The sequence below is a fragment of the Sapajus apella genome, unplaced genomic scaffold (genome assembly GCF_009761245.1).
Source record: "Sapajus apella isolate SASKATOON/1434 unplaced genomic scaffold, GSC_monkey_1.0 scaffold202, whole genome shotgun sequence".
Lineage (NCBI taxonomy): Eukaryota > Metazoa > Chordata > Mammalia > Primates > Cebidae > Sapajus > Sapajus apella.
Window position 1 is genome coordinate 43,854 of NW_022437142.1, and position 27,473 is coordinate 71,326.

Sequence of the window (27,473 nt, forward strand, 5' to 3'; positions counted from 1 at the left end):
CAGGGAAAAAGTGTTTCAAACCCTACCTAGAGATGAGGTATGGGTTTTCCTAAGCACCTGGCAGGGCATGTGTTCTTTACACAGCGCAGGTGAAATAAGCAAAACCGGAACTTCCTTCCACTAGAGTGAGTACTTGACTACTGCTTAGTTTGTTTTATTTTATTTTATTTTGAGATAGAGTCTCACGCTGTCGCCCAGTCTGGAGTGCAGTGGTGCGATCTCAGCTCACCACAACCTCTGTCTCCTGGGTTCAAGTGATTCTCCTGCCTCAGCCTCCCGAGTAGCTGGGATTACAGGCGCCTGCCACCACACCCAGCTAATTTTTGTATTTTTAGTAGCGACAGGGTTTCGCCATGTTGGCCAGGCTGGTCTCGAACTCTTGACCTCAGGTGATCCACCCGCCTTGGCCTCCCATAGTGCTGGAATTATAGGCGTGAGCCACTGCGTCTGGCCTCATTTTGTTATTTTCGATATATTTATTCCTACCACCTTTATTGCTCAGTCCTTTGGATTTCACGCTGCAGAATTTATTTTCTGATTGTTAAAACATCTTGAGTACATCCCCAAATCTTAATATCTCCTTTAAAAAGCTGCTCAAATAAAACTGCATTGAGACATGAGTGATTTATGGAAACAAATGTCATATGGAAGAATTTCTCTCTGCTAAAGAATGGAGGGAGTGATGTAATCTGTGTAAGTTAGGGCAGGGAGAAGTCAATATGTATTTTTGTAATCAAATTATAGTAAGAAAGCTGGATAATCTTCTTACTTGAGGGAATTTTCAGTAGAGGGATAAAAGCTTGTGGGTTCCAAGCTGAGAAATAGAAGGCGTCCTGCTGTGGGAAAGTTCAGGCTGTGTTCAGATATCACATATGTGTTTGCAGAGGAGAAAACACACAGTCAGCTGTGGGAACTAGAAATGTCCTTCTGTATGCAGGTTGTTTCTAGAATGCCTGCCATGGTTGGTTTGAAGGAGGCAAGGCTTGTCTTAGTTCTTTCTATATCTGCTTTTACAACATTGATACAGATATTGTATGTCCAAGGACTATTTCTGAGTTCTCTAAGACCGAACTACTTTGAGAATGGTCTTTGTCTAGCAAATTTGCTCATCTTTGTCTACAATTGGTCGCTCTTCTGGGTTAGAAAGGTCAGGGAGGAGTCTTTCAACTTAAATATAAGCTTCATGAGGGCAGGAACTTTGTCTGTTTTTCTCAGCATAGCATTCCCAGTGTCTGGTATAGACCCTAGTGTATTCTAGGGCTTCAGGAAATACTGCATTGTAACATAGATGCAAGAGAGAGCTTCACACTGTTCTAGTATATTACCTTTTGGGTTTTAGATGAAGATAAGGGGCAAGCCTCATAGATCTTTCTTTAAAATTTTTTTTTGTTATTTTTCTAATTATAAAAAAAATACCTATTTATATAGAAACTTAAATATAGCAAAGCTTAAAATAATTATCAACTACAGTCTCACCACTGAGAACCTTTATGAACATTATTCTATGTACCTGCACTTTTATCTAGGTATATTCGTATATATACATAGACATTTTTGTTTGCTTGTTTGTTTTTAGAGACAGGGTCTTGCTCTCTTGCCCAGGCTGGTCTTGAACTCCTGGCCTCAAGCAGTCCACCTGCCTCAGTCTCCCAAAGCACTGGGATTGGAGTGTGAGGCTGCAGTAAGCTATGATGGTGCCACTGCACTCCAGCCTGGGTGATAGAGCAAGACGCTCTTAAAAAATTTTTTTTAAACAAGAATAATAAAAATAAGCAGTGCTGGGATTGTAAGCATGAGCTGCTGTACTGGGCTCCATGTTTTAAATATATATACTCTCTTTACACAAGATTATTTTGTTTATACTGTTTCATAAACTGCTTTTTTATTTAATATACCATGAACTTTCTTCTTTATCAATAATGAACTTTTTTACTCACTGTTAATATTTTTAAATTTTTACTTTTAGTATTTTTTACATTTTACTTTTAATATTTTACTCACTTTTACAATAATTTCTATTTTAGAAGTTATTAGTTTGAAATAACACAAAAACCCATACAGGTATTTGTGACTTAATGGATTATTTTTTTCCCTAAGTCTCTCTTACCACCCCCAATGTGTGACTGTCAGGAGGAGTTTTTCTGTACTTTAGATTTAGAAGGTCTTTAGTGTTAATGTTGCAGTAGTGACTTGTGTTACCTGAATGTAATCTTCATCTCTGCTTCTTTCCCCAGTCAACAGTGGAGGCAGAATAGCCCTGAGTGAAGAGTTTGCACAGGTTTATTCCTTGGCAGATGGGATTCGAATATGGATGGTAAGATTTTCCTTTGCATGTGATTTTGATATATTTTAGGTTTTCTGCCATGACATTATGGAATCTTTAAGATGAATTGTTCTTTTCTCAAGAATATAACTTCAGGGTTTTTGTTAAGCTAAAGTTTAGTGACATGAATAGATGTGAAATAATTTACAGCCCTAGAAATCATAGTCAGGACAGTGCTGAGCATAGAGGAATGGGATGTAGTTGAGCCTCCCCCAGTTCCTGCATGGAACTCCACAGATCTACAGGAAGAGCATGGCTTTACATACGGTAGCCATGACAGTTTAAGGTGGAGGAGAAAAGAGGCCTTTCAGATCTGCATTTTAGAAAAGTGACTCTGCAGCAGGATTCGTAACAACAGTCACCTGGAAGAACCAAGCGTCCATTGGTAGGAGGACAGGCAGATATTGTGTGTCATTGTATAGCACTGTGTCACAGTGTAAATATGATATACTGTGTTACAATAAAAGCGAAGGAAATAGAGCTGCATGTGTCAGCTCCCACAAACTCTGATGAATAAAAAAAGCAAGCTGTAGAAGAACACATCAGTATGATTTTACACAAACCCAATCCATGTGATACGTACATAAATATGTAGTAAAATTACACAGATGCATGGTAGTACCAAACACCAAACTCAGAAGAATTGTTTGTATTTCTTGGGCATGGAGATGAGTACCTACATAGTAGTAGTATTCTCTTTTCTTTGTTCTTTTTTTTTTTTTTTTTTTAAAGACGGAGTCTCACTCTGTCGCCCAGGCTGGAGTACAGTGGCATGGTCTCAGCTCACTGCAGCCTCTGCCTCCTGGGTTCAAGTGATTCTTCTACTTCATCCTCCTGAGCAGCTGGGATTACAGGCGCCCAACACCACACTCAGCTAATTTTTGTATTTTTTTTTTTAGTTAGAGATGGGGTTTTACCATGTTGGCCAGGCTGGTCTCAACCTCAGGTGATCCAGCCACTTCAGCGTCTCAAAATGCTAGGATTACAGGCATAAACCACCATGCCTGGCCAGTATTCTTTATATATTTATCTGCATCCTACGTGTTACATAGTAATGGGGGTGGGAGAATCTGTCAATAACTGGGTAGAGGATGGATGACAAAATTGAAAGCAGAAGGCTACTTGCAGGAGTTATAGGAGGATGGCTTCTGCAGTGTAGGGGAGGAAATGATCAACAGGACTTTGTGACTGCTGTGAGTGGGGAACAGGAAGAAGGAATTTAGGACAGTTCTTAGGTTCCTGGCTTGGGTCACTTGGTGGGTGGTAGAAACATTGACCAGGATAAGAAAAATGCTGTTGGGCTGGGCGCGATGGCTCAACGCCTATAATCCCAGCACTTTGGGAGGCCAAGGCGGGCAGACCATGAGGTCAAGAGATCAAGACCATCCTGGCCAACATGGTGAAACCCGTCTCTACTAAAAATACAAAAATTAGCTGGGTGTGGTGGTGCATGCCTGTAGTCCCCGTTACTTGGGAGGCTGAGGCAGGAGAATTGCTTGAACCCGGGAGGCAGAGTTTGCAGTGAGCCGAGATCACTCCACTGCACTCCAGCCTGGCGCCTGGCGACGCAGCAAGACTCTGTCTCAAAAAAAAAAAAAAGAAAAATACTCTTGGATCTGGAAATGGGGAGGTAAGTTCAGTTTTGGATCTGGAAATGGGGAGGTAAGTTCAGTTGAGTAAGAAGACATCTAGGTTGTTATCTGAGATATCTATGCAAAAGATCATGGTTTTTGCCATTAAAAGTAATGGCAGGCCGGGCGCGGTGGCTCAAGCCTGTAATCCCAGCACTTTGGGAGGCCGAGGCGGGTGGATCACGAGGTCAAGAGATCGAGACCATCCTGGTCAACATGGTGAAACACCGTCTCTACTAAAAATACAAAAAATCAGCTGGGCATGGTGGTGCGTGCCTGTAATCCCAGCTACTCAGGAGGCTGAGGCAGGAGAATTGCCTGAACCCAGGAGACGGAGGTTGCGGTGAGCCGAGATCGCGCCATTGCACTCAGCCTGGTTAAAAAGGGCGAAACCCCGTTTCAAAATAAAAGACAAAAAAAAGTAATGCCAATTACTTTTTTTGTCGTTAAAAGTAATTAAAATTTAATTACATTAAAACTACTTTTAATGGCAGAAACCGCGATTACTTTTGCACTAACCTGATAGTTGGACAATTTAGTAAATGGAAGAATCTAAAGGGCTCATTCTTCACTGAAATGTCAAGGCAGAGATGGGGATGACAGATTCTAGTCATTTGTAATAGTTTGTTCGTTTTTAATACGAATGTATCCAGGAATAGACAGCCTTGGACAGAATCCACAGGGACTACCTAGAACATAGTTGGTACTCAGTGTAGACTGGATAAACAGAGACCAAGATGAACAGGTGTAGCAAAAGAAACTAGAAAGCCTTATCAGAAAGCTAGGAGGAGAATTGGAAGAGGATGTCAACAGACAAACCAAGACCGTAGCATTTAAAGAAAAACGGTGTCTGATAAAGTCATCTACCACAGACAGTTCAAGTCAAAAGCATTTGGCAGTTGACAAGGTGCATTGTAGATGATGCCTCTGGTTTAGCGTAGGACAGACTGCCTGCAGTTGGATGAGAGGCCACCCTTCTCTGCAAGACCTTGGCCTCTCCTATATCACATATGGCCCCCTACCTGGCTGTCAGTGTTGTGGTCCACGCTATGACCACTGCCTGGGCTGGTACTAAAAGCACCATTCTCTACCTGTAAGTCTCAGAATCATGTAGAGATGTTGCCTCATTCAGAGTAGAATAGGGATGAAATTTTGGTTAAAACTCTGCAGCAGACTGGGTTAATGACTCTAGCAAGACTCGTCATTTCTCTAGATCTCAGCTGCTTCTTTATCGGTACCAGACGGGCTTTAGAAAAAGCCCCCTCCAGCACCCGTGTTCTAGAAATCTTTAAGTAATAAGGTCGTGGGAATTACAGACCCCTCCTGAATAACACATAGTTGAAGAGAAGGTAGTTTTGTTGATACACCGTCAGACCACTTCAAAGCCTGGATGACTTCCAGGACAAACAAGAACAGCTCAGTCCTGTATCTTCAACTGCAGCGGCTGTAAAGTACCCTGTGCTCTCAGTGCTGTGTGCTTTTGAAGTAGTTTACTGTGGCTACCCTTGCTTCCCCGCCTGAACAACATAATTATATGGCTCAAATTCTCCCCTAGTTAGAGATGAAGCAGAAGTCCCTGATGAGCCTGGGGAACGAGGCAGAAGGAAAACGCAGTTCAGAAGCATCTGAGGTGAACCCTGAGAGCCTTGGTGAGTGTGCTAATACCAGCTGTTGTCCCTGAGCCTCTGCTTTTGTTGTAGAGCCTGGAAAACCAATGACTCACCTTCTGGATTATCTTAATTGAGGCTGTGTTGACCTAAGGAAAGTAAATCAGGTGCTAAATGTAGTATCCAAGGATGTATCATAAACAGAGAAAATGTCAGAGAGGAGTAATTTTTTTTTACCTTCTCCACATGGAGCATCTTTCTAATCACTTCCCTTAGGAGACATCGGGGACTTTTTGAGCTACATCTTTTTTGTTTCTTGAGATGGGGTCTCGTTCTGTCACCCAGGCTGGAGTGCAGTGGTGCAGCCGTAGCTCACTGCAGCCCCCCACTCCTGGGCTCAAGCGATCTTCCCACCTTTGCCTGCTGGGTAGCTGGGACTTTAGGCAGATGCCACCATACCTGATTAATTTTTTTCTTCTTTGTAACCCCCTTGCCTAAGCAATTAAAAAAAAATTTTTTTAGAGGTGGGGGGTCTCACTATGTTGCCCAGGCTGATCTCAAATTCCTAGCCTCAAGTGATCCTCCTACCTCAGCCTCCCAAAGCACTGGGATTATCATGAGCCACTGTACTTAGCCTCGTTATGATTTTAAAGTGTGCTCACACTGAATATTCAGTGAAATTAAAGAATTACTATTATTTTTTAAATATGATGGTTGTATTTTTTTAAACTCATATTTTTAAGAGAAATATACTAAAATTTTTACAGATGAACTAGTGTGGTGCTGGAATGTGCATGAAAATAATCTAGGGAGTGGGGAGTTGATGAGGGTGAAACAAGATTGGCCCTGGGCTAATAATTGCTGAAGCTGAGTGACAGGTACATGGAGAGGTCCTTATGGTATTTTCTCTATATACAAGTTTGAAAACATATACAATAAAATCTTTTTAAAAGTGTGCTGATGGTCCTCGTGAGATTTTGATTTCTATAATGAGATAAAATTTGATTCTGTTCTTCTCTTCTGTCAGTAGATACATATATCACTATATCATCAGGTGTTTTTTTTTTGTTTTTTTTTTTTTTTTTTGTGACAGTGTCTCACTCTGTCACCCAAACTAGTAATGATCTCGGCTCACTGCAGCTTCAACTTCTCGGACTCAAGCAGTCCTTCAGCCTCAGCCCCCCAAGTAGATGAGACAATAGGCGTGTGCCACCATGCCCCGCTAACTTACTGTATTTTTTTTGGAGATGGGGTTTCACCATGTTACCCAAACTGGTCTCAAACTCCGGAGCTCAAGCGATCCTCCCACCTTGGCCTTGGCCTCCCAAAGTGCTGGGATTACAGGCGTCAGCCACTGCACCAGGCCTATATCATTTTATTCATGAAGCGGTCTCTTGCCCTAAATGGTGACGTTTAAATAGATCATTTTCTCTCCAGAAGTAGGCAATACGTTTAAACTTTTTTTTTTTTCCAATTATGCTTCTTGTTTGCATTTAGCAAAAGAGTGTATTGAGAAGAGTCTTCTATTACTAAAGTTTCTGCCCACGGGCATAAGTTCACAAGAAAGCTGCGACAAGTTGGTGACTGCTGATGAAACCAATCATCTCCAGCCACTTGACAAGCGCCAGAGGACCAGCTCTGTGGCGGAAGAGCATTTCCAAGCCTCAGTATCTCCCACCGAAGCAACACCCCCTGCCACAGGAGACCGGAGTCCTGGCCTGGACACCCAGCCAAGGCTGCTGCCCAGCAGTGGCCTTCCTGCCGCAGACATGTCGCCTGCCGCAGCTGAAGAGCCCCTGTCACCTTCCACACCCACCCGGCGGCCTCCCTTCACCCGAGGACGACTCCGGCTGCTCTCCTTTCGATCCATGGAGGAGGCCAGACTGGTGCCCACAGTGAAAGAGAAATACCCTGTGCTGAAGGACGTCATGGACTTCATTAAGGACCAGTCGCTCTCGCACAGGAGGTAAGCCAGTCGTTACCTTCCTGGCACTTTCTCTTTTTTAGCTGTACCCAGTGTAGTCAGAGGGTAGATCTATCCTAAACATTATTTACTCGTTTTTACCCAGTCTAAAAACAAGCAAATAATGTTTAGGATAGATCAAGACGTGTTTTAGAGTATTCAGGAAAATTTTTGATGATTTTTTTTTTTCTTTAAATAAGTAATTTTTGGGTGGGCATGGTGGCTCATGCCTGTAATCTCAGTAGTTTGGGAGGATCACTTAGGGTCAGGAGTTCAAGACCAACTTGGGCAACATAGTGAGACCCCATCTACAAAAAATGTTTTTAAAAAAATAGCTCATAGCTACCATTAAATAGAAAAAAAAAAATTTTTTAAAGAAAAAAAAAAATTAGCTGAGGCTGGGCGCAGTGGCCCATGCCGGTAATCCCAGCACTTTGGGAGGCTGAGGTGGGCAGATCACCAGAGGTCAGGCGTTTGAGACCAGTCTGGCCAACATGGTGAAACCCTGTCTCTATTAAAAATACAAAACTTAGCCAGGTGTGAGGGTGAGCGCCTGTAATCCCAGCTACTTGGGGGGCTGAGGTGGAAGAATCTCTCAAACTTGGAAGGCAGAGGTTGCACTGAGCCGAGATCACGCTGCTGTACTCCAGCCTGGGCAACAGAGCAAGACTCTGTTTAAAAAAAGAAAACGGGCCGGGTGCGGTGGCTCACGCCTGTAATCCTAGCACTTTGGGAGGCCGAGGCGGGTGGATCACGAGGTCAAGAGATCGAGACCATCCTGGTCAACATGGTGAAACCCCATCTCTACTAAAAATACAAAAATTAGCTGGGCATGGTGGTGCGTGCCTGTAATCCCAGCTACTCAGGAGGCTGAGGCAGGAGAATTGCCTGAACCCAGGAGGCGGAGGCTGCGGTGAGCCGAGATCGCGCCATTGCACTCCAGCCTGGGTAATGAGAGCGAAACTCCATATCAAAAAAAAAAAAGAAAGAAAGAAAGAAAACAGTAGCTGAGGGTGGTAGCACATGCCTATAGTCCCAGCTACCTGGGAGGTGAGGCAGGAGGGTCACTTGAGCCAGGTAGGTTGAGGCTACAGTAAGCCAAGATTACATCCACTTCACTGCAGCCTGAATGACACAGCAAGACTCTGTCTCAAAAAAAAAGGTACTTTTTCATGGAAGATTTATGTATTGTACTGTATACAAAGTATATCTCAAGAATGTACCATTAGAATTTTAAAAGGAAGCATTTTTTGGGTAGCTGCCACTTATAAATTTGTCTTATTTTAACCCAGTGAGAAATTTAGGATTTGGCATTTACTAGAGACATGGCCCCCCTATGTTACCCAGGCTGGTCTCGAACTCCTGGGCTCAAGGGATCTTTCTGCATCAGCTAGGAATTACAGGTGTGAGCCACCATGCCCAGCCAGGATTTGATATTTTCCAACAAAATTATTTGTTCATAGGCCTTCATCTCTGGAAGTATTGCATGTTTAAGTTAGTGAGGAATTTCCTGTCCTAAGAATTAAGGCTTTGTCTCTATGGAAAGTGAAAATACTTAAATAATGGGTTGTTGGACTTTTGGACAGTAGGCATGAACTGATTTGTAGTGCTGCTGAGTGAAGACTTAAAAATAGAAAAGAACTATGGGTACTCTTCCTCCACGGTGTTTCTAATGCCTCACAATAGTATTTCCTCCTTGATATATGGCATCAGGGCTTTGCGGGGGGGATATTTTCTTTCTGCCCCAGCTCGAGAGACTTCTAGGTATTCCTTACTTGTGTTGTGTCTCCAGCATTGTGAAGGTCCTGGCCCTGAGAAAAGCCCAGGCCCAGGGCATCCTGGAGGTCCTGAAGATAACTCAGTACTGTGCAGAATCCCTTGGGCAGCCTCACTGCTTCCAGCCACCTTTCATACTTTTCCTGTTGGAACTTCTGACCTGCCAGAAAGATTTCACCAAGTAAGTATAAACGACAGATCCACGTGGAAAACAACAAAGAGCATTGTAAATAAATCCTGATTGCCTTCTCTCATTAATAACTGCATCATTTCTATGTAGGATACAAATGTACACTTTTGGTTAATTCATTCTCTCATTCCAAGGAAAGATGGGTTATGTCCTTTTAGTGTGTAACTGCCAGGAACATGTTTATTGCTCCTGGTGAGTTGATTAGCTCGACTTTACCAGATGGTGAGAATTGCATTCCTCATATACTCATATACACCATTTGGCTCCTGGAAACTGTGAGCTAAATCTAAGGCTTACACAAATGATATTAATCTGAGTACCTCACAAGGTGGTTCTTTAGATTAACTCAGTAAATACCTTTTGAGTGTCTTGTGAGCTAGGAGGTCTTCTGGGTGTTATTTGTGCAGCCGTAGACAAGGCAGATTTTGTAGTACATTAAGGAGAGAGAGAGAGAGAATAAAAAATAAATAAATGAAAAAATACCAGATAGTGATATTGTTATGTGGTGATTAAATACAGTGACCTAGTTTGGATGGTCAGGGAAGGCAGGCTGAGGAAATGAAAGCTGGGAGATAAATGACCAGTTAATATCAGACGGAAGAGCCTTAAAGGCAGAAGGAAGAGTGCAAACGCTCTAGAGTGGGGAGTTAGCCCGAGAAGCAGAAAGAAAACGAGTGTGACCAAATGACGGGGAAGATGGGATGGATAAGGTCAGAAAGGCAGGACCCTTGTCACCATAAAGGATTTTGGTTTTCTGCTGAGTTGTAGTTGGAAAACCACTGGAGATTTTTGAGACCAGGAAGATCACACTTTGTTTTATATTTATAAAAGATGCCCCTGGCTACTCAGTGAAAAAGGGTGGGAATAGAAAAGCAGCTAGGAGACTGTGGCAGTAGTCCAGGTGAGAGATGATGGTGGTTTGACCCAGAGAGAAGTACTGGAGATGAAGGGAAAAGGATGAGATTCAGAATATATTTTAGAGAGAGAATTGTCAGGACTTATGGGTAGATACGACGGAGAGGGTAAATGAAAGAAAGGAATCATGGGAAACTCCTAGGATTTATGAGTGAGGAACTGGTGGATAGTGATGCATTTTACTGAGAGAAAGAATGTGGAAGAAATAGATTGGAATGAAAATCAAAAGTGTTTTTTTTTTTTTTTTTCTTTTTTGTAAAGGTATCAAGTAAAGATATAAAGTTATGGAAAGAAGTCAGGACTAGGGATGGAATTTGGATGTGGTTGGCATGTAGATGGCATTTAGGGCTGTAAGACCTGCTAGAAAGAGTGCAGAGGTAGAGAAGAAGGGGCCCAGGACGGAGGGGCCTTAGGGGAACTTTTTTACTTAGAAGTCAAGCAGAGGAAGGGGAGTTAGTTAGGGTGATCAAGAAGCAGTGGCCAGTGAGGTAGATCAAAAACCAGAGGATGCTGGTGTCCCAGAGGCCAAGAGAATAATGGATCTCAAAAGATAAGAATGTCAGGTGAGGGTCCATCCTGGAAAAAAAAAAAAAAAAAAGAATGGTCAGTTGTGTCAAATACTGATGTGAGACTGAATGATATAAAAACACATGTATTTGGCAACAGCCTTACTGGAGCCGTGGGACCAAAAGGCCAGTGAGACTGAGGATGATAAAATGGAGAGAGAGACTACAGACATTTGGTTTAAGAAATTTGGCCTCAAAGGGAGCAGAGACATGGGGAAGTTTTTGGAGGGGGATGCAAGATCAACTGAGGGTTTAAAGAGATGTAAGAGTACTTCTGTATGCTGGCGGGAATGAATCAGTGACGAGGAAAGTTTGATTCAGGAAGAGGGGATAATTTGCAGTAGCAGGTGTGTAAGTAGAGAGATTGGCCTTTGATTGAACCAGGGAGGCACTTTGTTTAGTAGTGGGGAAGCAGGACACACTGTCCACAAGCTGGCTGGTCAATACTTGGTGGTGCAAAGGTAAGGGAATTCCTATGTAACTGTTACTTTTTTTTTTTTCTTTCTCAAGATACCTAAGTTTCTCTTTTAAAAAATAAAATGTAAGGCCGGGCGCGGTGGCTCACGCTTGTAATCCCAGCACTTTGGGAGGCCGAGGCGGGTGGATCACGAGGTCAAGAGATCGAGACCTTCCTGGTCAACATGGTGAAACCCCGTCTCTACTAAAAATACAAAAATTAGCTGGGCATGGTGGCACACGCCTGTAGTCCCAGCTACTCGGGAGGCTGAGGCAGGAGAATTGCTTGAACCCAGGAGGCGGAGGTTGCGGTGAGCCGAGATCGCGCCATTGCACTCCAGCCTGGGTAACAAAGAGCGAAACTCCGTCTCAAAAAATAAATAAATAAAATAAAAATAAAAATATATAAATAAAATGTAAGGATAGTCATCAGAGAGAACTGAAAAATGAGGAGAAGCAGGACGGGGTTTTTAGGTGGGGAGTGGGGGTTGGTGTGTGTGTGTGTGTGTTTGAGACAGAGTCTCACTGCATCACCCAGGCTGGAGTACAGTGGCGCCATCTCAGCTCGCTGCAGCCTTCGCCTCCCAGGTTCAACTTGGCCTCCTGAGTGGCTGAGATGATAAGTGTGTGCCACTAGGCTCAGCTGATTTTTCTATTTTTGCTAGACACCAGGTTTCCCCATGTTGGCCAGACTGGTCTCAAATTCTTGACCTCAATTGCTCCGCCCGCCTCAGCTTCCCGAAGTGATGGGGTTACAGGCGTGAGCTACTATGCCTAGCCTACAGGAAGGTTTTAGATAGGAATGAAAATTGAGAAAGCCAGTCCACTGAATTACCTGACAATTTTGAGTGCTTATTTGATGATTATGGTTGTGAATTTGAAGTGATAGTAGTCGACTTGGTTGTGTGGTGTTTTCTCCATGACATTCATTTGTTTTAATATAGGTATAAGATTGCTCAGGCAAGTACCTGGAGGAAGGAAGGGACATGGGAGTTGGTGTTTGCTGAGGTGTGATTACGGGCCGTGGAGTCTAAGCTGAGAAGGGAGCGAAGACAAAGCATGGCAGGAGTAGTAGGTGAACATGAGGCCATGTCCTGGGCTAAGGCCCATTGGCATTGAACAAAGGGATGCCGTGGGAGTCCTACCTGAGTGAGCAGGAGAGCTGGGGTCAGAGTAGGGTGCTCTGGCATCGGGATTTCAGAGATGATGTCATCACGTGATAACAAGGTCCAGGAAATGACCATCAAACTGGGATGGCTAAGGGCACAGAAAAGAAGGTAATCAGAGATGAAGATGGCAGAGAATTGAGGAGAAGAGGAATGGAGACATCACTCTCATGGATGTTGAAGTCACCAGGGTGGCCAGGATGAAGGTAGAAACGAGCAGGGGGTGAGCATGCTTGTGTGGAGAGATCGAATGAGGCGATTTGTGAAATACTTAACACAGTATCTGGCGCCCAAGTAGTGGTGGGAGGGGTGGTTTTCTGTATTCACAAAGAAGATAAATCATCTAATCTCCATACTTCTGAGTAACTCTCTTGACCCAGTCAAATGGATTCGCTTGCTGCTTTGTGCATGACTTTCTGTAGGTATTATATTCGTATTTCCTTAAGCTCCTGTACCACTTTGTTCAGCTTGCTGCCGCTGGCTCTTTTTCCCATAAGAAATCGTGATTCTTAAGTAGAAGATATTCTGGCAATTAAGTGAATCAGTGATTTCCTCTGTTTCCAGTTATTTTGGACACTTGGAAGGCTGTGGTGCCAATCTACACAAAGAAATTCGAGACACTTACTATCAACTGGTTCTGTTTTTGGTCAAAGCAGTTAAAGGATTTAGTAGCATAAATGACAGGTACTGGATAACTTTATCATTTCTAGGGAAATAAATGTATTTTTTTTCTGATTACAAAAGAAGCATATATTCACTATGAAAAATACCAAAAAGCACAGAGAATGAAATAAAAACAACCTCTAATGTTCCCACCTAGAGAGCTAATCACTAATGTTAACTTAATTCGTGTATTTCCCCCCAGTCCTTTTTCTCTCTGGTGTGTATACTTTCTGTTTAAGGGAATGAGTCTGGGTTTTTCTAAGAATTTCTAACCTATTATTTTCTGTTGTGGTATATTAGGGGTTTTTTTGTTTGTTTTGAGACAAGGCCTCATGCTGTCACCCAGGCCGTGACTCAGTTGTGGCTCACTGAAGCCTGGACCTCCCAGGCTCAATCGATCTACCCAGCCTCCTGAGTAGCTGGGACTACAGGTGCATGCCACCTTGCCCTGCTAATTTTCTTTATGTTTTGTAGAAATGGGATTTTGCCGTGTTGCTCAGGCTGGCCTTGAGTTCCTGGGCTCAAGCAGTCTTCTTTCCTCAGCCTCCCAAAGTGCTGGAATCATAGGTGTGAGCCACCTCGCCCAGCCAGTACATTATGTATTATGTGCAGTTTTAAAACTGGAGTATAAAGCCATTTCCCAGTCATCCTAGTAAGTGGTTTAGACATAAGCTTCAAATCAAATGATTCTGCTGTAAATCTAAACTGTATAACCTTGGCTAATTTGGAGCTGGCCCTGATCTTGCAGTTTTTCCAGAGGTGATTTTTACTTCTCAGTTCTTTACCATAAGATACTCCAGTGGTGATCCTGGCAGGGCGGAAACCTTACTTTACACCTTTCAAAGTTTTAAGCTTTGAAGAATGTTTGCGTGGAGTATGAGAAATTTGACAGGAACCTAAACCAGCAGTGTGAAGTTCCCTTCTGCTTTCAATTACAAACCCCGTCACCTACTTGAATGCTTCTGTTGCCTCTGTTGTGATGGGCAGCGCTGATAACTGTCACTTTCATGGCCCCTTTAGGTCCTTGCTGCCTGCCTTATCCTGTGTTCAAACAGCCCTGCTTCATCTTTTGGATATGGGCTGGGAACCCAGTGATCTTGCCTTCTTCGTTGATATTCAGTTACCAGATCTCCTCATGAAAATGTCACAGGAAAATATAAGTGTCCATGACAGTGTGATCAGGTAAGAGCGCGGTCCTGCCCTCTGCAGTTCCTGATGTGGATTATGAAACGCAAGGATCATAGTGGGGGCGTTGAGAGCACAGTCTCCGGAGCTAGACTGTCTGTCAGAGCCTGGCTTTGCCGCAGCCTAGCCGAGTGGCCTTGTGCAAGTCCTGTAATCCCTCTGTGCCTCAGTTTCCTCATCTTTAGAGCTGGAGATAACAATGGTGCGGCCTCCCAGGCTGTTGTGAAGAATACCTGAGTTATATATTTCAGCATTTAGAACAAGTCTGGCGTGCGGCAGAGCTGTGTGCATTGGTGGTCTCACGAGCTCTGAGGCCGAGGATCCCCTGCGTGACGGAGATCTTAGTGCAGCTTGTTGAATTGGGAAGTCCTTTTCCATAATTTTTGTTACATGTGTATATGATGTTAGTCACTCTAACTCTTGCACATTATAAAAGGACCACGTTAGAAAAAAATAGCGTATTGAAGGTTTTTTCCCTCCAACTTGACCAGTATCTCCCCAGTCTACTCAAGTCCACTTCCCAGTTTGCAGCTGTTCATGTGTAGAGAAGAAAGAAGAGGAGAAGGGGGGATGGAAGGTGCCAGAGGAGAGAACTGCGAGGAAGTAAATGAATGGGGCAACACCGGGACACCTTCACTCTCAGGAGAGCGTTCCAAGGGAAGAGGGACAGAATTAGAGCTGTCTCTATTTCACGAACCTCAGCTGTTGCCTTGCTGGTAGAGCTCCCTTGGCAGAGACGGGGGACACAGCTCTGGGGGCATCAGCGTGTGGTTATTGGCTGTGGGCCGCAGTTTCACGCTTCATCTGCCCTGGGTGCTGCAGTCCTCAGGGATGGAAGCACGCCCTTCACAGCAAGCCCTCCTAGCACCCAGCCCGAAGCTTAAGTAGGAGGAGGCCTAAAACCATTTTATTGGAATGTATGAATAAATGAACCTGTATTTATTGCTTGGTAAATATTTTGTATTTGCTATCAAGCGATTCATCTTCTGTTAAAGTTCTGATTGCTAAAGTGAGCTGAGAACTGAAATTATGGAAATTTATAATTTTGCATCTGAGAGGAGCTTATAAGATTAGCTACCTGAAACTCTTTATTTGAAATGAAGCAACTGTCTATGGCCATGCTACCCTGAATGTGCCTGATCTTGTCTGAAATGGGTAAACTGAGGACCAGGGCTGAGTTGCATGTCAAGGCCTTACAGCAGCTCGTGGAGAAGCTGAAGTCATGGTGTCTCCTCATTCCCTTCTCATACTGATTCCAACAGGATATGCTGAGCATGTCCAAATCAGACTTTAAAAAAAAAAAAACAAAACTAACTTTATTTGGCCCTAGTGCCTGGCACACATAGTAGGTTCACCATAAATGATTATCCAGTGGAATTATGCCATGTGGTACAACCTTTCGAACTCTTAATTTCTTCTCCCTGGTAGTCTACTCTGGAAAGGGCTTCTTTCTTGGCATATATCCACCAAATACTTGACAAATCCTGGGGCTTTGAAAAGCAGTTGACCTTTCCCTCGCAGAAGTTGAAAAATACCCAATGTAATAGACCCATAGGACTCAGAGTTTGCTAACCAGCACTTTCCTTGGTGATTGGGAGAGGCATGCTTTTCTCTCTTTATGTCCTTCTTTCAGCCAATGGAGTGAAGAAGATGAGCTTGCTGATGCCAAGCAGAATTCAGAATGGATGGATGAGTGTCAGGATGGCATGTTTGAGGCCTGGTATGAAAAAATAGCCCAGGAAGATCCAGAGAAGCAGAGGAAAGTAAGACCTCTCAACTAGAGTACTCTGAAGTGATTTGCTAGGAGTTTGGAGAGGAGAGTTTGCCTGGGGGGGTTGCAGGTGGTATTCAGTACCCTAGTGAAGGGGTCCCCAACTGCTGAATGCCGCCAGGCCGCACAGAAGCCTGTGAGCAGTGGGCAAGCGAGGGAAGCTGAGCTCGGCCTCCTGTCAGATCAGCTGCGGCATTAGATTTTCACGGGAGCACAAACCCACAATGAACTGCACATGCCAGGGATCTAGTTTGTGTACTCCTGAGAATCTAATGCCTGATGATCTGAGGTGGAACATTTTCATCCCGAAACCATCCTCCACCCGGTCCTGTGCAAAAACTGTCTTCCACAAAACTGGTCCCCAGTGCTAAAAAGGAGGACTGCTGCCATAGCGCCTGCTCTTTAACCTTTAACCTGAGGGGCTGTAAACCCTGATTTGAGCACACTCAGTGCGGCTCCCCGTCATAGAACTAGACTCATTGGAAAATTGCCTCTTAAAGCTGATATAAAATATGAGGCGCCAGTTTACTAATTTACAGTGAGAAATAGAATTGCTGAGGGGCCTGGGCTCTTGTGTCCTTGGAGCGGCACACTTCTGTAGACAAGCAGCGTGGGAAGCCACATTTCCATCAGAAGGCTGCCTGGTGAGCATGCGAGCAGCTGTATGTATATGTCAGTGCTACATGATTGAAATGTGCAAAGGCACAGGCTCAGATAGCCACATGTGCCGAGCATCTGCTGCCTCAGATTCATTCATTTTCTAAGTATTGAGTGCCTACTATGTGCCAGCCACTGTGTTCACATAGCACCTCTGTGGTGCTTGGATGGAGCTTGCCACGTGGGCTTTTGTGGCTTTTTCTCTCTCATATGTTCATACCATTTGGGAGCCATTCTGTAGTTTTAAGGTGACTTGGCATATTTGCTCCGGTCTACTACTGTATGGTGACTTAGTGATTTAGATCCCTCATTTCCAAGACCTAAAGATAAACGATCCTGCAGTCTCCAGGTACTTTGCAGTAAAGCAATTTGTTTGCTCATGAAGCAGTGCCCAGGCTATCCCTGCAGAAAGTCTGCCTTTAAGTGCCAGGGACAATACTCCTTTTGCAGCGTTTCCCATATCTGTGAACACTGCCATTGCCCAGCCAAGTGCCCAAGCCAGGAACTGGCCTGTTGTTCTTGACCCTTCCCTTTTACGGTTCCCCGTAGCCAGGCAGTCACCAAGGTTTCTCACTTCTGCCTCAACACCTTTCAAATCCACGCACCGTTCACCATCCCTTACTACACCTTTCTACTCAGTCCCAGCCCTTACAACGTGCTGTGGGGTTCCTTTCACGCTTTGGTCATGGTAGGTCTCCCTGAATCCAGCTTGCCCACTTTGATCTGTTCTTTCCTCGGCTTCCAGAAGTACTGTTAGAGCACTCTAGTCTGATCACATTACTATTTAAAAACAATCTGTGGCCGGGCCCGGTGGCTCAAGCCTGTAATCCCAGCACTTTGGGAGGCCGAGGCGGGTGGATCACGAGGTCAAGAGATCGATACCATCCTGGTCAACATGGTGAAACCCCGTCTCTACTAAAAATACAAAAAATTAGCTGGGCATGGTGGTGCGTGCCTGTAATCCCAGCTACTCAGGAGGCTGAGGCAGGAGAATTGCCTGAACCCAGGGGGCGGAGGTTGCGGTGAGCCGAGATCGTGCCATTGCACTCCAGCATGGGTAACATGAGTGAAACTCCGTCTCAAAAAAAAAAAAACAATCTGTAATTCCTGAGACTAACATTCACGGTCACTTCATCTGACTATTCCCCTCTGTAGTGTATTCTGCACACTGTACTATATTCATGCCAATTTCATAAACCCCTCTCTAGTCCCGTTTTTGCTGTCTGTCAGATTTGCTATGCCTGTCTGACATGCCCACCTCCCTTACCCCCACCCAGCTACTTCCTGCTTGTCCCTCGGGTCTCAGCTGAGGAACTTTCTCCTTTGGAAAAGCTTCCTTGACCTTCTGAATACCCATTGGTAGCCATAGTCCTCTGTTCTCTGAGCCTCCTGAATTTGCCTGTGAAAGCACTTGTCACACTAAATGGTCATCATCTTCTTGAGGGAATTCCCAACTAGACGCTGAAGAGCTTGTTAGTCTTCCAAGCCCAGCACCCAGTACAGTGCCTGGAACGTCTTAGGTACCTATCAGATGGAGGAATTGATGAGTGAATTGTGGCCACCTTAGAAGATCTGTCAGTTAACTGTATTTGTTTTGCCTTACAGATGCACATGTTTATTGCACGCTACTGTGACCTGTTAAATGTGGATATCTCTTGTGATGGATGTGATGAGATTGCCCCCTGGCATCGCTACCGGTGTCTGCAGTGCAGCGACATGGATCTTTGCAAAACTTGTTTCCTAGGTAAATTTCATGAACTGAGTTTGCCATGTCCAAAGGTAGTAATCATTTCTAATTTCTATGATCTTGTCATTTTAAATACTGTCATTGTACTAAATAAAAGCACTGCCCAGTGGTACTCTCTGGCTTCTTGGCAAACATGAGCCTTATCTCCTCAAGTAAATGAAAACCTCCACAGCTCTAATATCTGTCATCCTTCCTTCTTCTATCATGCTGGGTGTAGCCACTTAAACACTTGGGACCAATGTGTGTTATGTTCAGCGGAGTTTTCAGGAAATGGTGTTTGCTTGTGCATCATGCAGTGCTTACATGTAGCAAAATACACACACACACACACACACACACACACACGCAAGCAAGCAAGCTTCAACAGTGCTCTCATGCAGTTGACCTGTACGTGCTGAGGTTAAACAGATCCACACATGAGCGCCCTTTCTGTGCATGGCCCAGCGGTTAAAGACACAGCACTTGCCCTGGAACCACCTACAGTCCAGCGGGAAGACTGGACATATCCACAGAATGTCTCTTCCAGTACAAGAATGTGTCTGCTGCTTTATAAATGAGGGTACAGATTTTTTCTGGAAAAGTTTAGAAGCAGCAGCAGCATAGCTGCAGGGAAGGCTTGAAGGAGGTGGAATGAGAATTGGTCTTTGAGGGAAGTTATAACTGGATGATGTGTAGGAAACGTTGGGGACGGTGTCACCATCAAGGGCATAGCAAGCCTGGGACAGAGGAGTGTCTATAGTGAGTTTAGATGGACATGCTGAAATGTTTGCCCAACTACGTGATGGATTAAGTCAAGTGGGGGCCCCGATTGTGGGACCCCAAGATAGTGGGCTAGGAAGTTTGAATAGTCTAGAGACAGTGGGGAAGGATTTTGAAGTAGGTATCACTAATAACATGATGCGCTATGCTAGAGGAAGGTGGTTCTGTCTGTGTAAGAGTCTCCTTTAGGAAATAAGTCACAGTATCCCAAGGGCATGGGAGCCTGGACTGGGTTTGTGGCAGTGGGAATGAACGGAAGTGGGCCGGGCATTAGGAGTATTCTGCAGGGTCCATGACAGAGCTTGAAGACCCAAGGGCCTTAGAGTGAGAAGGAAATCTGTTTTCATCTATGATTCTGGGGTGCAAAAGGAAGAGCAGATATCCTGATCACTCCTCAGTGCATGTTATCAGGAATACATAACACACGCTTACTCTTCGTTAGAGGAGGGCTCGTGTGAGACATCTCACAAATTGACATGTGGACTGTTTCCACCAAACAGCAGGCCTGATAACATGCTTGATCTCACTGTACCATTGCTGAGAAATGGTGTGCCAAGAACCTCACTCTTCTGCCTCAAGCTACCCAGGCAGAGCATCCTGTTTCCGGAGAATGCCTATGGGCCCTGCGTCCCTGAGCAGCACTTGGGAACGGCCCTGGTGCTGGGGTTGGTTTGGGTTTGGACACTAGCCCGTCTAGGAGCCCTCTGCCTCATCCGCCTCTCACTGCTATGTTTTTCCCCAGGTGGGGTGAAGCCTGAGGGCCATGGAGACGACCATGAAATGGTCAACATGGAGTTCACCTGTGACCACTGCCAGGGTTTGATCATAGGCCGGAGGATGAATTGCAATGTTTGTGATGACTTTGATCTTTGCTACGGATGCTACGCAGCAAAGAAATATTCCTATGGGTATGTCTCAGATAACCATAGCCACGAAGCCATTTCTTTACATGTTCCTTCACTTGAAGAGGGACTTCTTTCTTTTTTTAAAAAAAGGATTTTTTAATTTACAAATTTAAACATTACCAAAAGTAAAGAGACTAACACAGTGGACCTTCATGTACCCATTACCCAGATTCATCAGTTAGGTAGATTTTGTTATGTGTGCTTAGTTGATTCCTTTTTCTTTTTTCTTTGTTAAAGTATTTTAAAGCCAATTCCAGGGCCAGTAGAGTGGCTCACGCCTGGGAGGCTGAGGCGGGTGGCTCACTTGAGGTCAGGAGTTCGAGACCAGCCTGCCCAACATGGAGAAACCGCGTCTCTACTAAAAATATAAAAATTAGCTGAGTGTGGTGGTGAACGCCTGTAATCCCAGGTACTCTAGAGGCTGAGGCACAAGGATTGCTTGAACCTGGGAGGTGGAGGTTGCAGTGGGCTGAGATTGTGCCACTGCACTCCAGCCTGGGTAACAGAGCGAGACTCCATCTCAAAATAAATAAATAAAGCAAATTCCAGGCTTTAAATTATTTCCTTCCTACATACTTCATACCCACCTTTAAAAACTATGAGTTTTTTTTCACATTACCAAAATGCTATTACCACACCTTACAAAATCACCATAAGCAATTCTTCCTTAGTCCAATTTCCACAGACAGTCTCTGGGAATTGTGAAACCCTGAAAGCTATGCCTAGTGTTTGTGTTTCTTCATTTTTCTGGAAAGAGGGCCCATACCTTTCTTTAAATTTTCAGTAACCACCGCCTAGAGGTAACTAATGCCCAGTTGTGACCGTGTGCTCCCCTGAGGCCTGGTGCTCCTGTTTGGAGCCTCATTAGCTTTTGGAGGCTTGTAAGCTTTAAATGTGCCTTGCCTTTGCAGCCATTTGCCTACCCACAGCATCACGGCCCACCCAATGGTAACCATTCGGATCAGTGACCGTCAGAGGCTCATCCAGCCATATATCCATAACTACTCCTGGCTGCTCTTCGCCGCCCTGGCTCTCTATAGCGCCCACCTGGCCAGTGCAGAGGATGTGGATGGGGAGAAGCTGGATCCCCAGACCCGCAGCAGTGCCACCACCCTGCGGAGCCAGTGCATGCAGCTCGTCGGGGACTGTCTGATGAAGGCTCACCAGGGAAAAGGTGACTTCCCCATGCACAGAAACCAAAACCAGCCCTTTGCTGCTGGTGAAAAAAAGCCTTGGCGCGTGTAAAATACTTACGCTTAGCTTACAGGCGACAAAATCCAGTTTACCACAAAAGGGGCTTACCCTGGTGTGGAACTTAATTTTAAGTTTCCAGGTGCATTTTAGAGATATGTTGGCATTGAATTAATATTTAGTTTCTCCAAAACTAATATTAATACCTCAAACTAATTTTAAATAATAACTAAAACTCTATCTGTGGATGCAATCTAGTATTTGAATCTACCGAACTTTTCTGAAAGAATTCAGACTTTTTAACCTGCAGTGTAAATCTGCTTACATACAACTGTATTCTAGATGACAGCTGTTCATGAGTAAAATAGCTTAGCGATATATCTACATGAATCAGACTTCACTGAGGAGCGGGATGAAGAAAACAGCTTGAAAGTTAAATCTCGGAGACATCTAAACTCCCTCAGATCATGGAACCCCCATTCTAGTCAACATTAGGGAATCAGACCTATATTAGATACAAGATGGGTCACACCAGCCCCAGAGCAATTCTCTTACCCATTTGCCAGTGAGAATTTTGCAGTCTGTTTGTGTTGGGCAACTATAAATGTGTAATGTTGATTATTTTCTAAATAGACAATCTGGTTATATGTTTTATCTTCTGTTGTTAATAAAGTGCAGGTATTCCTTGCTATTCAGCCTCTCACCATCTGAGATGAAGAGCTGAATAGGTTTAAATAGTGAGGGATGTTCGTGTTGAGTACTGTAGGATTTTGTTTGTGCAGAACTCATTTATCTATTTCTATATAATGGCGAAGTAATTTATGGCACTTGCTGAAAATAACTCTCATTATAAAACTTTTAACTGTTCTCTTATTTGCTTCTCATATAGGTCTTAAAGCTTTAGCTCTGCTTGGAATATTGCCAGAAGATCAGGCCCTGCCAGCCACTGTGCCCACCCAAGCATCAGAGGAACAGCTAGAGAAGAAAGCTGTCCAGGGTGCTGAGCGGTCAGAAGCAGGCCCTTCTGTGCACTGCAATGTAAATGACAGTTGTTTAGTACACAGAATCGATTACAGGTTGAACTCGAGAGAGCCATTCACTCCGTGCAGTGTAGCGGAGAGGTTAAGAGCACCAGCTCCTAACCCAGACTGCTGCTGCTGGGTTCAGATGCCTGCTCTGTCATACTTTGGGCATGTTATTATAATCTCTTCTGTGTTGTGTTGTGTTGTGTTGTGTTTGAAACAGGGTCTCACTCTGTCGCTCAGGCTGGGTGTAGTGGTGTGATCTCGGCTCACTGTAGCCTTGACTTCCCAGGCTGAAGCGATCTCCTACCTCAGCCTGCCAAGTGCCTGTGTCCACAAGCGTGTGCCACTGTGCCTGGCTAATTTTTGTATTTTTTGTAGAAACAGGGCTTCGCTGTGTTGCCCAGAGTGGTCTTGAACTCCTGGGCTCAAGTGATCTGCTGGCCTTGGCCTCCCAAAGTGATGGGATTTCAGGCATGAGCCACTGCACCCAGCCTGCCTCAGTTTTCTCATCTGAAAATGGGGATGACAGTAATACCTATAACATGGTCTTATTGTGAGGAGTTGTATACATTGCATACTTTGAGCTACTGTATGTAAAGTGCTTAGACTAGTTAATAGTAAGTTCCATGTCGGTGTTAACTACTCCCATTACTTGTCTTCTAGTAGTTTTTATAAGAACTGAACAAGATTATGCACCTAAAGAAATTAATTGGCCGGGTGCAGTGGCTCACACTTGTAATCACAGCATTTTGGGAGGCCAAGGTGGGCAGATCATGAGCTCAGGAGTTCAAGACCAGCCTGGCCAACCTAGTGAAACCCCGTCTCTACTAAAAATACAAAAAAAATTTAGCCGGGCATGGTGGCACACACCTGTAGTCCCAGCTACTCAGGAGGCTGAGGCGGGGGGATCGCTTGAACCCGGGAGGCAGAGATTGCAGTGAGCCGAGATTGCGCCATTGCACCTTAGCCTGCGCAACAGAGCAAGACTCCGTCTCAAAAAAAAAAAGAAAAAGTATTAACTCCTAGCCCATGGCGAACACTATATCTGTGTAGCTATTTTAATATTCAGTCAATAATTAGGTACAGTATTATGGACGAGCACGCCATTGTTTCTGTGATGCTGCCTCCAGAGCTTGAGTTTATGCTGAAAATGCCCTGGACTGCCACAGGAGTCACTGGTGTTCCTGTCCTCTGTCTCTCTCAGGTTACTGGTTCAGGGATTCCCCCTTCCGGGGGTTGTAGCTCCCCAAGATCCTCCTGTCGTGTGGAGGAATACAAAAGCAAAACTGGCCAACAGAAACATGAACATTTTTATTATTTCTGCTCAGCCAGAGAGTCCGTAGCAGACAGGCCACGTAATCTTCAACTCTGTCTCTCAACCGTCCACACTTCTTACCATGAAACCGCTTCTGTAGGCAGCACTTTAACCACCCATGGATTATGTTGGGAACAAAGAGAACATTGTTGGGAGAAATGGGACTAATCAGTAGTCTTCACTTTCGGGCCTGGGAGTATTTGTATCTTCTTGTGAGTGCTCAGCATCTTACAACTAACCTGCCACCAATAAGCACTGTGCTTCACCATTTATCCTTTTATTTATATCAGAATGGACTCACAGGTTTTTTCATGTTTTTTTTTTATTCAATGGATTAAAATCTATTACTTTTATTATTTTTTTGAGACAAGGTTTCACTCTGTCGCCCAGGCTGGAGTACAGTGGTGTGATCTTGGCTCACAGCAATCACCGCCTCCAGGGCTCAAATGATGATCTCAGCTCAGCCTCTCAAGTAACTGGGACTACAGGTGCATACTGCCATGCCAGCTCATTTTTGTAGTTTTTGCAGGGTTAGGGTTTTGCCATGTTGCCCGGCTGGTCTCGAACTCCTGGACTCAAGCAATCCACCCTTCTCAGCCAACCAAAGTGCTAGGATTACAGGCCTGAGCCACTGTGCCTGACCCATTATTTATTTTGATGCTCAAATGGTCCCATGTTTGGGCAGCGGAAACTGCTCCTACCTGGCTTTTGTGTTCTTTTGATATGTTACTGTTATTCTTTGAACACTTCCTTAATTTTTGGTAAAGGTGTTTCAGGCTTGTTTTAGGCTTTCCCAGCCTCAGGATTGAAATGGGACTTTTTCCAAAGACTTCTAGGGCATTGTTTTTATTCTTGAGCCATTCCCACCTTTCAGGTCGCCTTCCCACAAGCAGCCAGGGGCACCCAGGGTATCCTGCCTCTGGCTCAGCCTCTTAGGCATCTAGTAAAGCCACAACCAATTTCCAGCACTGTCCCCACAACTGAACCTGAGTGTTGCCACTACAGTGGCCTTAAGGACCATGTCCCGTTGGGGCCCCTAGGACAAGTCACTGTTTCTCAGCTCTCACATGCTTCTAAGCAACCCCAAGTCCCTGTTAAGGGTATCTACCCTTTCTCCTCCAGTGACTTTTTGTTTTGAACAACTGAGAAACCAACCTTAGCCAGAAGCATTATCCAGAAGATTCTGTCTACAGTGTCCTTTGATAACAGAAAAGAAGATGAAGTCATTTGCCAGCACTTTGGAATTGTATTGTCTTCACAAGTGCCACATGATACAGGGAGTATGGTGTCAGGTCTTTTCAGAGGGTGCATTTAACAAAGCAAGTAGCTCTCCCGGTTTCATTCCTCTCTTAGGACAGTCTTACTGTCACCTTTTTCTCAGAAAGAGGTTGAAGGTAGGATTGATGTTGAGGTTACATATGCAGAGAGGGGAGGGGAAGTTAGGTGCCCTGGGAGACAGCATGCCTCCTCCTGAATGTTTGGTGTTGCATAACACTTCACCTTTGGCCCCAGAGAGTGAAAGTCACATTTGGCCTCCTCAGACGTGGACCTGGGGTGCCTCCACCATGCACAGAAGACTCCCCATGTAGCCACAGTTCTACACATAAGCCTATGTGACAATAAGGAAAGGCACCCTGAAGTCCCGGGAGCACAGGGTCACTGGGGGCTTCTGAGTGACTTCTCAGGACATGCAACTGAAGACTGTCACCTTGCCCATCCGGGCAGCTTACCACTAGACTCCTGATTCCAGAAAAGTCTTCCCCCCCTCCAGGGAGGGCCCCTTTAACAAATTTCATTGCCAAAATAGGATTCTCAAAAGGGCATCAAAGTATGCTTATTCTGTTTTTTAAAATAAAGGGCAGCTAGGAAAGAATGCTAAAACCTGTTAGAGAGGGTGTGAGTAGTTCGATTTAGGAGCAGCATCTGGTTTTGTTTGATCAAGTGACATGTGATTGGTTTTATGTACACCTACCGTATTAACTAACAAAGGCAAGTTCTATAGAAAAGTAAGAGAGGAAATATATACAACCCACAGCCCTGTCCCACGACCCCCGGAATGCCAGTTTCTGCAGCAATAAAATAGCTTCATCTATGGCAGTGAAAACAATGTCATATTTCTAGGCAATACAATTGGTGTAGTCTTCCTCATAATATTAAAGATAATGTTAGATATCAAGAGTTTTCTAATTATTCTGTATATAAAGATTTGGTTTTTATACTGAAGAAAAACAAAGTACATAACAATAGCCACCAGAGTGTACTAGAAGAGAAGTCACAACTTTTTATACTCACAGGGTCCAAAGGAAAAGAAAGAAAGAGTTTCACAGCTTTTTCTTTTTCCCCAGGGAACAACTTCCCATACTTGGTTTCTGAAAGCTAAATAGAATGTACGAGAGGTTTTCAATAGAGCTATTGCTTATGGGACCACAGGTTCTGACAGAGGAACATTTGGAAGATGGGGATGCGATGCAATGGTTACCGTCTTTTATTTTTATTTTTTGAGATGGAGTCTTGCTCTGTTGCTCACGCGAGAGTGCAATGCCGTGATCTTGGCTCACTGCAACCTCCGTCTCCTGGGTTCAAGTGATTCTCCCACCTCAGCCTCCTGAGTAGCTGGGACTACAGGCGCACACCACCATGCCCAGCTAATTTTTTGTATTTTTATAGAGATGGAGTTGAACTTCTGATCTCAGGTGATCTGCCTGTGTTGGCTTCCAAAGTGCCGGGATTACAGGTGTGAGCCATTGCGTCCAGTCCAGTGGTTACTGTCTTAGTTAGAATATAGATTTATCTAAAGAAATGAGTGGCATTTCCTAATGGCATTCAAAAGGTTTTCAGTCTGTGAAGACTGACTAATCATTAAAACATTATTATAATAATGGAACAAACTTTATTATAAGAAACCTTCTTTTACACTTTTTTTTTTTTTTAAGGGAAGGAGAGCTGTTCATGAGGAAGTCAGACCTATAGATTTCAAGCAGAGAAATAAGGCAGATAAAGGTGTATCATTAATGAAGGATCCTTCATGCCAGACCCAAATTTCAGATTCACCTGCAGATGCCAGCACACCTACAGGACTTCCAGGTAAAGATGATTTGACCGTTATCTTGATCTCTTTCATCTTAAAATGCGCATATACCCATGCCCAAGCGTCTGTGGCACACAGCTTGACGCTGGCTAGACGCCAGGGCTGCGTGGTTTCTCAGTTCTGTTCAGATGGTGCTGATGACACTTCAGATGTCATCTTTCTTCACTTTGCTTTCCTACCTTGTTTATTTCCTGTATTTACTGAGCACCTTCTGTATGCCAAGCACTGTTCTTGACCCTGGGGATGAAACAGGGACTGAGTCAGACACATGGTTCCTGCCCTCTTGGAGCTCACAGTCTAGGAGGCTTAAGACAGAGATGCAGGTAACTGTCATTGGAGGCAGACTGAGGTGTAAGTGGGTGTTTGTAACAGTGATTGGTATCTCTCTGGGGCAGATTGTGTCCTCCTAAAGCTTTATAGAGGAAGAGATCTCAGGGACCCTTAATGTGCTGGATCTGCAGTGGGGATGGGCATTCGGAGAAGAAAGGACAACAGGAGCAAAGGCCCCAAAGTGGACAAACCCCTCTTGGCAGGTGTGTAGGGATGGAGTGGAACCCTGGAGGATGATGAAGGA

The 27,473-nt window shown here is 44.4% G+C and overlaps 1 protein-coding gene across 3 annotated transcripts in view; it reads left to right on the forward strand.

Annotated features, from left to right (window-relative positions):
- Positions 1 to 27,473, forward strand: part of ZZEF1 (zinc finger ZZ-type and EF-hand domain containing 1) — a 104,542-nt gene that overhangs the window by 42,923 nt on the left and 34,146 nt on the right. For all 3 annotated transcript variants that reach the window (XM_032270031.1, XM_032270032.1, XM_032270030.1), the window contains 12 exons: positions 2,235 to 2,314; positions 5,510 to 5,603; positions 7,059 to 7,527; positions 9,317 to 9,481; positions 13,158 to 13,277; positions 14,277 to 14,438; positions 16,075 to 16,204; positions 18,475 to 18,613; positions 20,118 to 20,283; positions 21,192 to 21,454; positions 22,361 to 22,509; positions 26,745 to 26,895. In XM_032270031.1, coding sequence (XP_032125922.1) covers positions 2,235 to 2,314; positions 5,510 to 5,603; positions 7,059 to 7,527; positions 9,317 to 9,481; positions 13,158 to 13,277; positions 14,277 to 14,438; positions 16,075 to 16,204; positions 18,475 to 18,613; positions 20,118 to 20,283; positions 21,192 to 21,454; positions 22,361 to 22,509; positions 26,745 to 26,895 — 2,088 coding nt within the window. The remainder of the gene's footprint in view (positions 1 to 2,234; positions 2,315 to 5,509; positions 5,604 to 7,058; positions 7,528 to 9,316; positions 9,482 to 13,157; positions 13,278 to 14,276; positions 14,439 to 16,074; positions 16,205 to 18,474; positions 18,614 to 20,117; positions 20,284 to 21,191; positions 21,455 to 22,360; positions 22,510 to 26,744; positions 26,896 to 27,473) is intronic.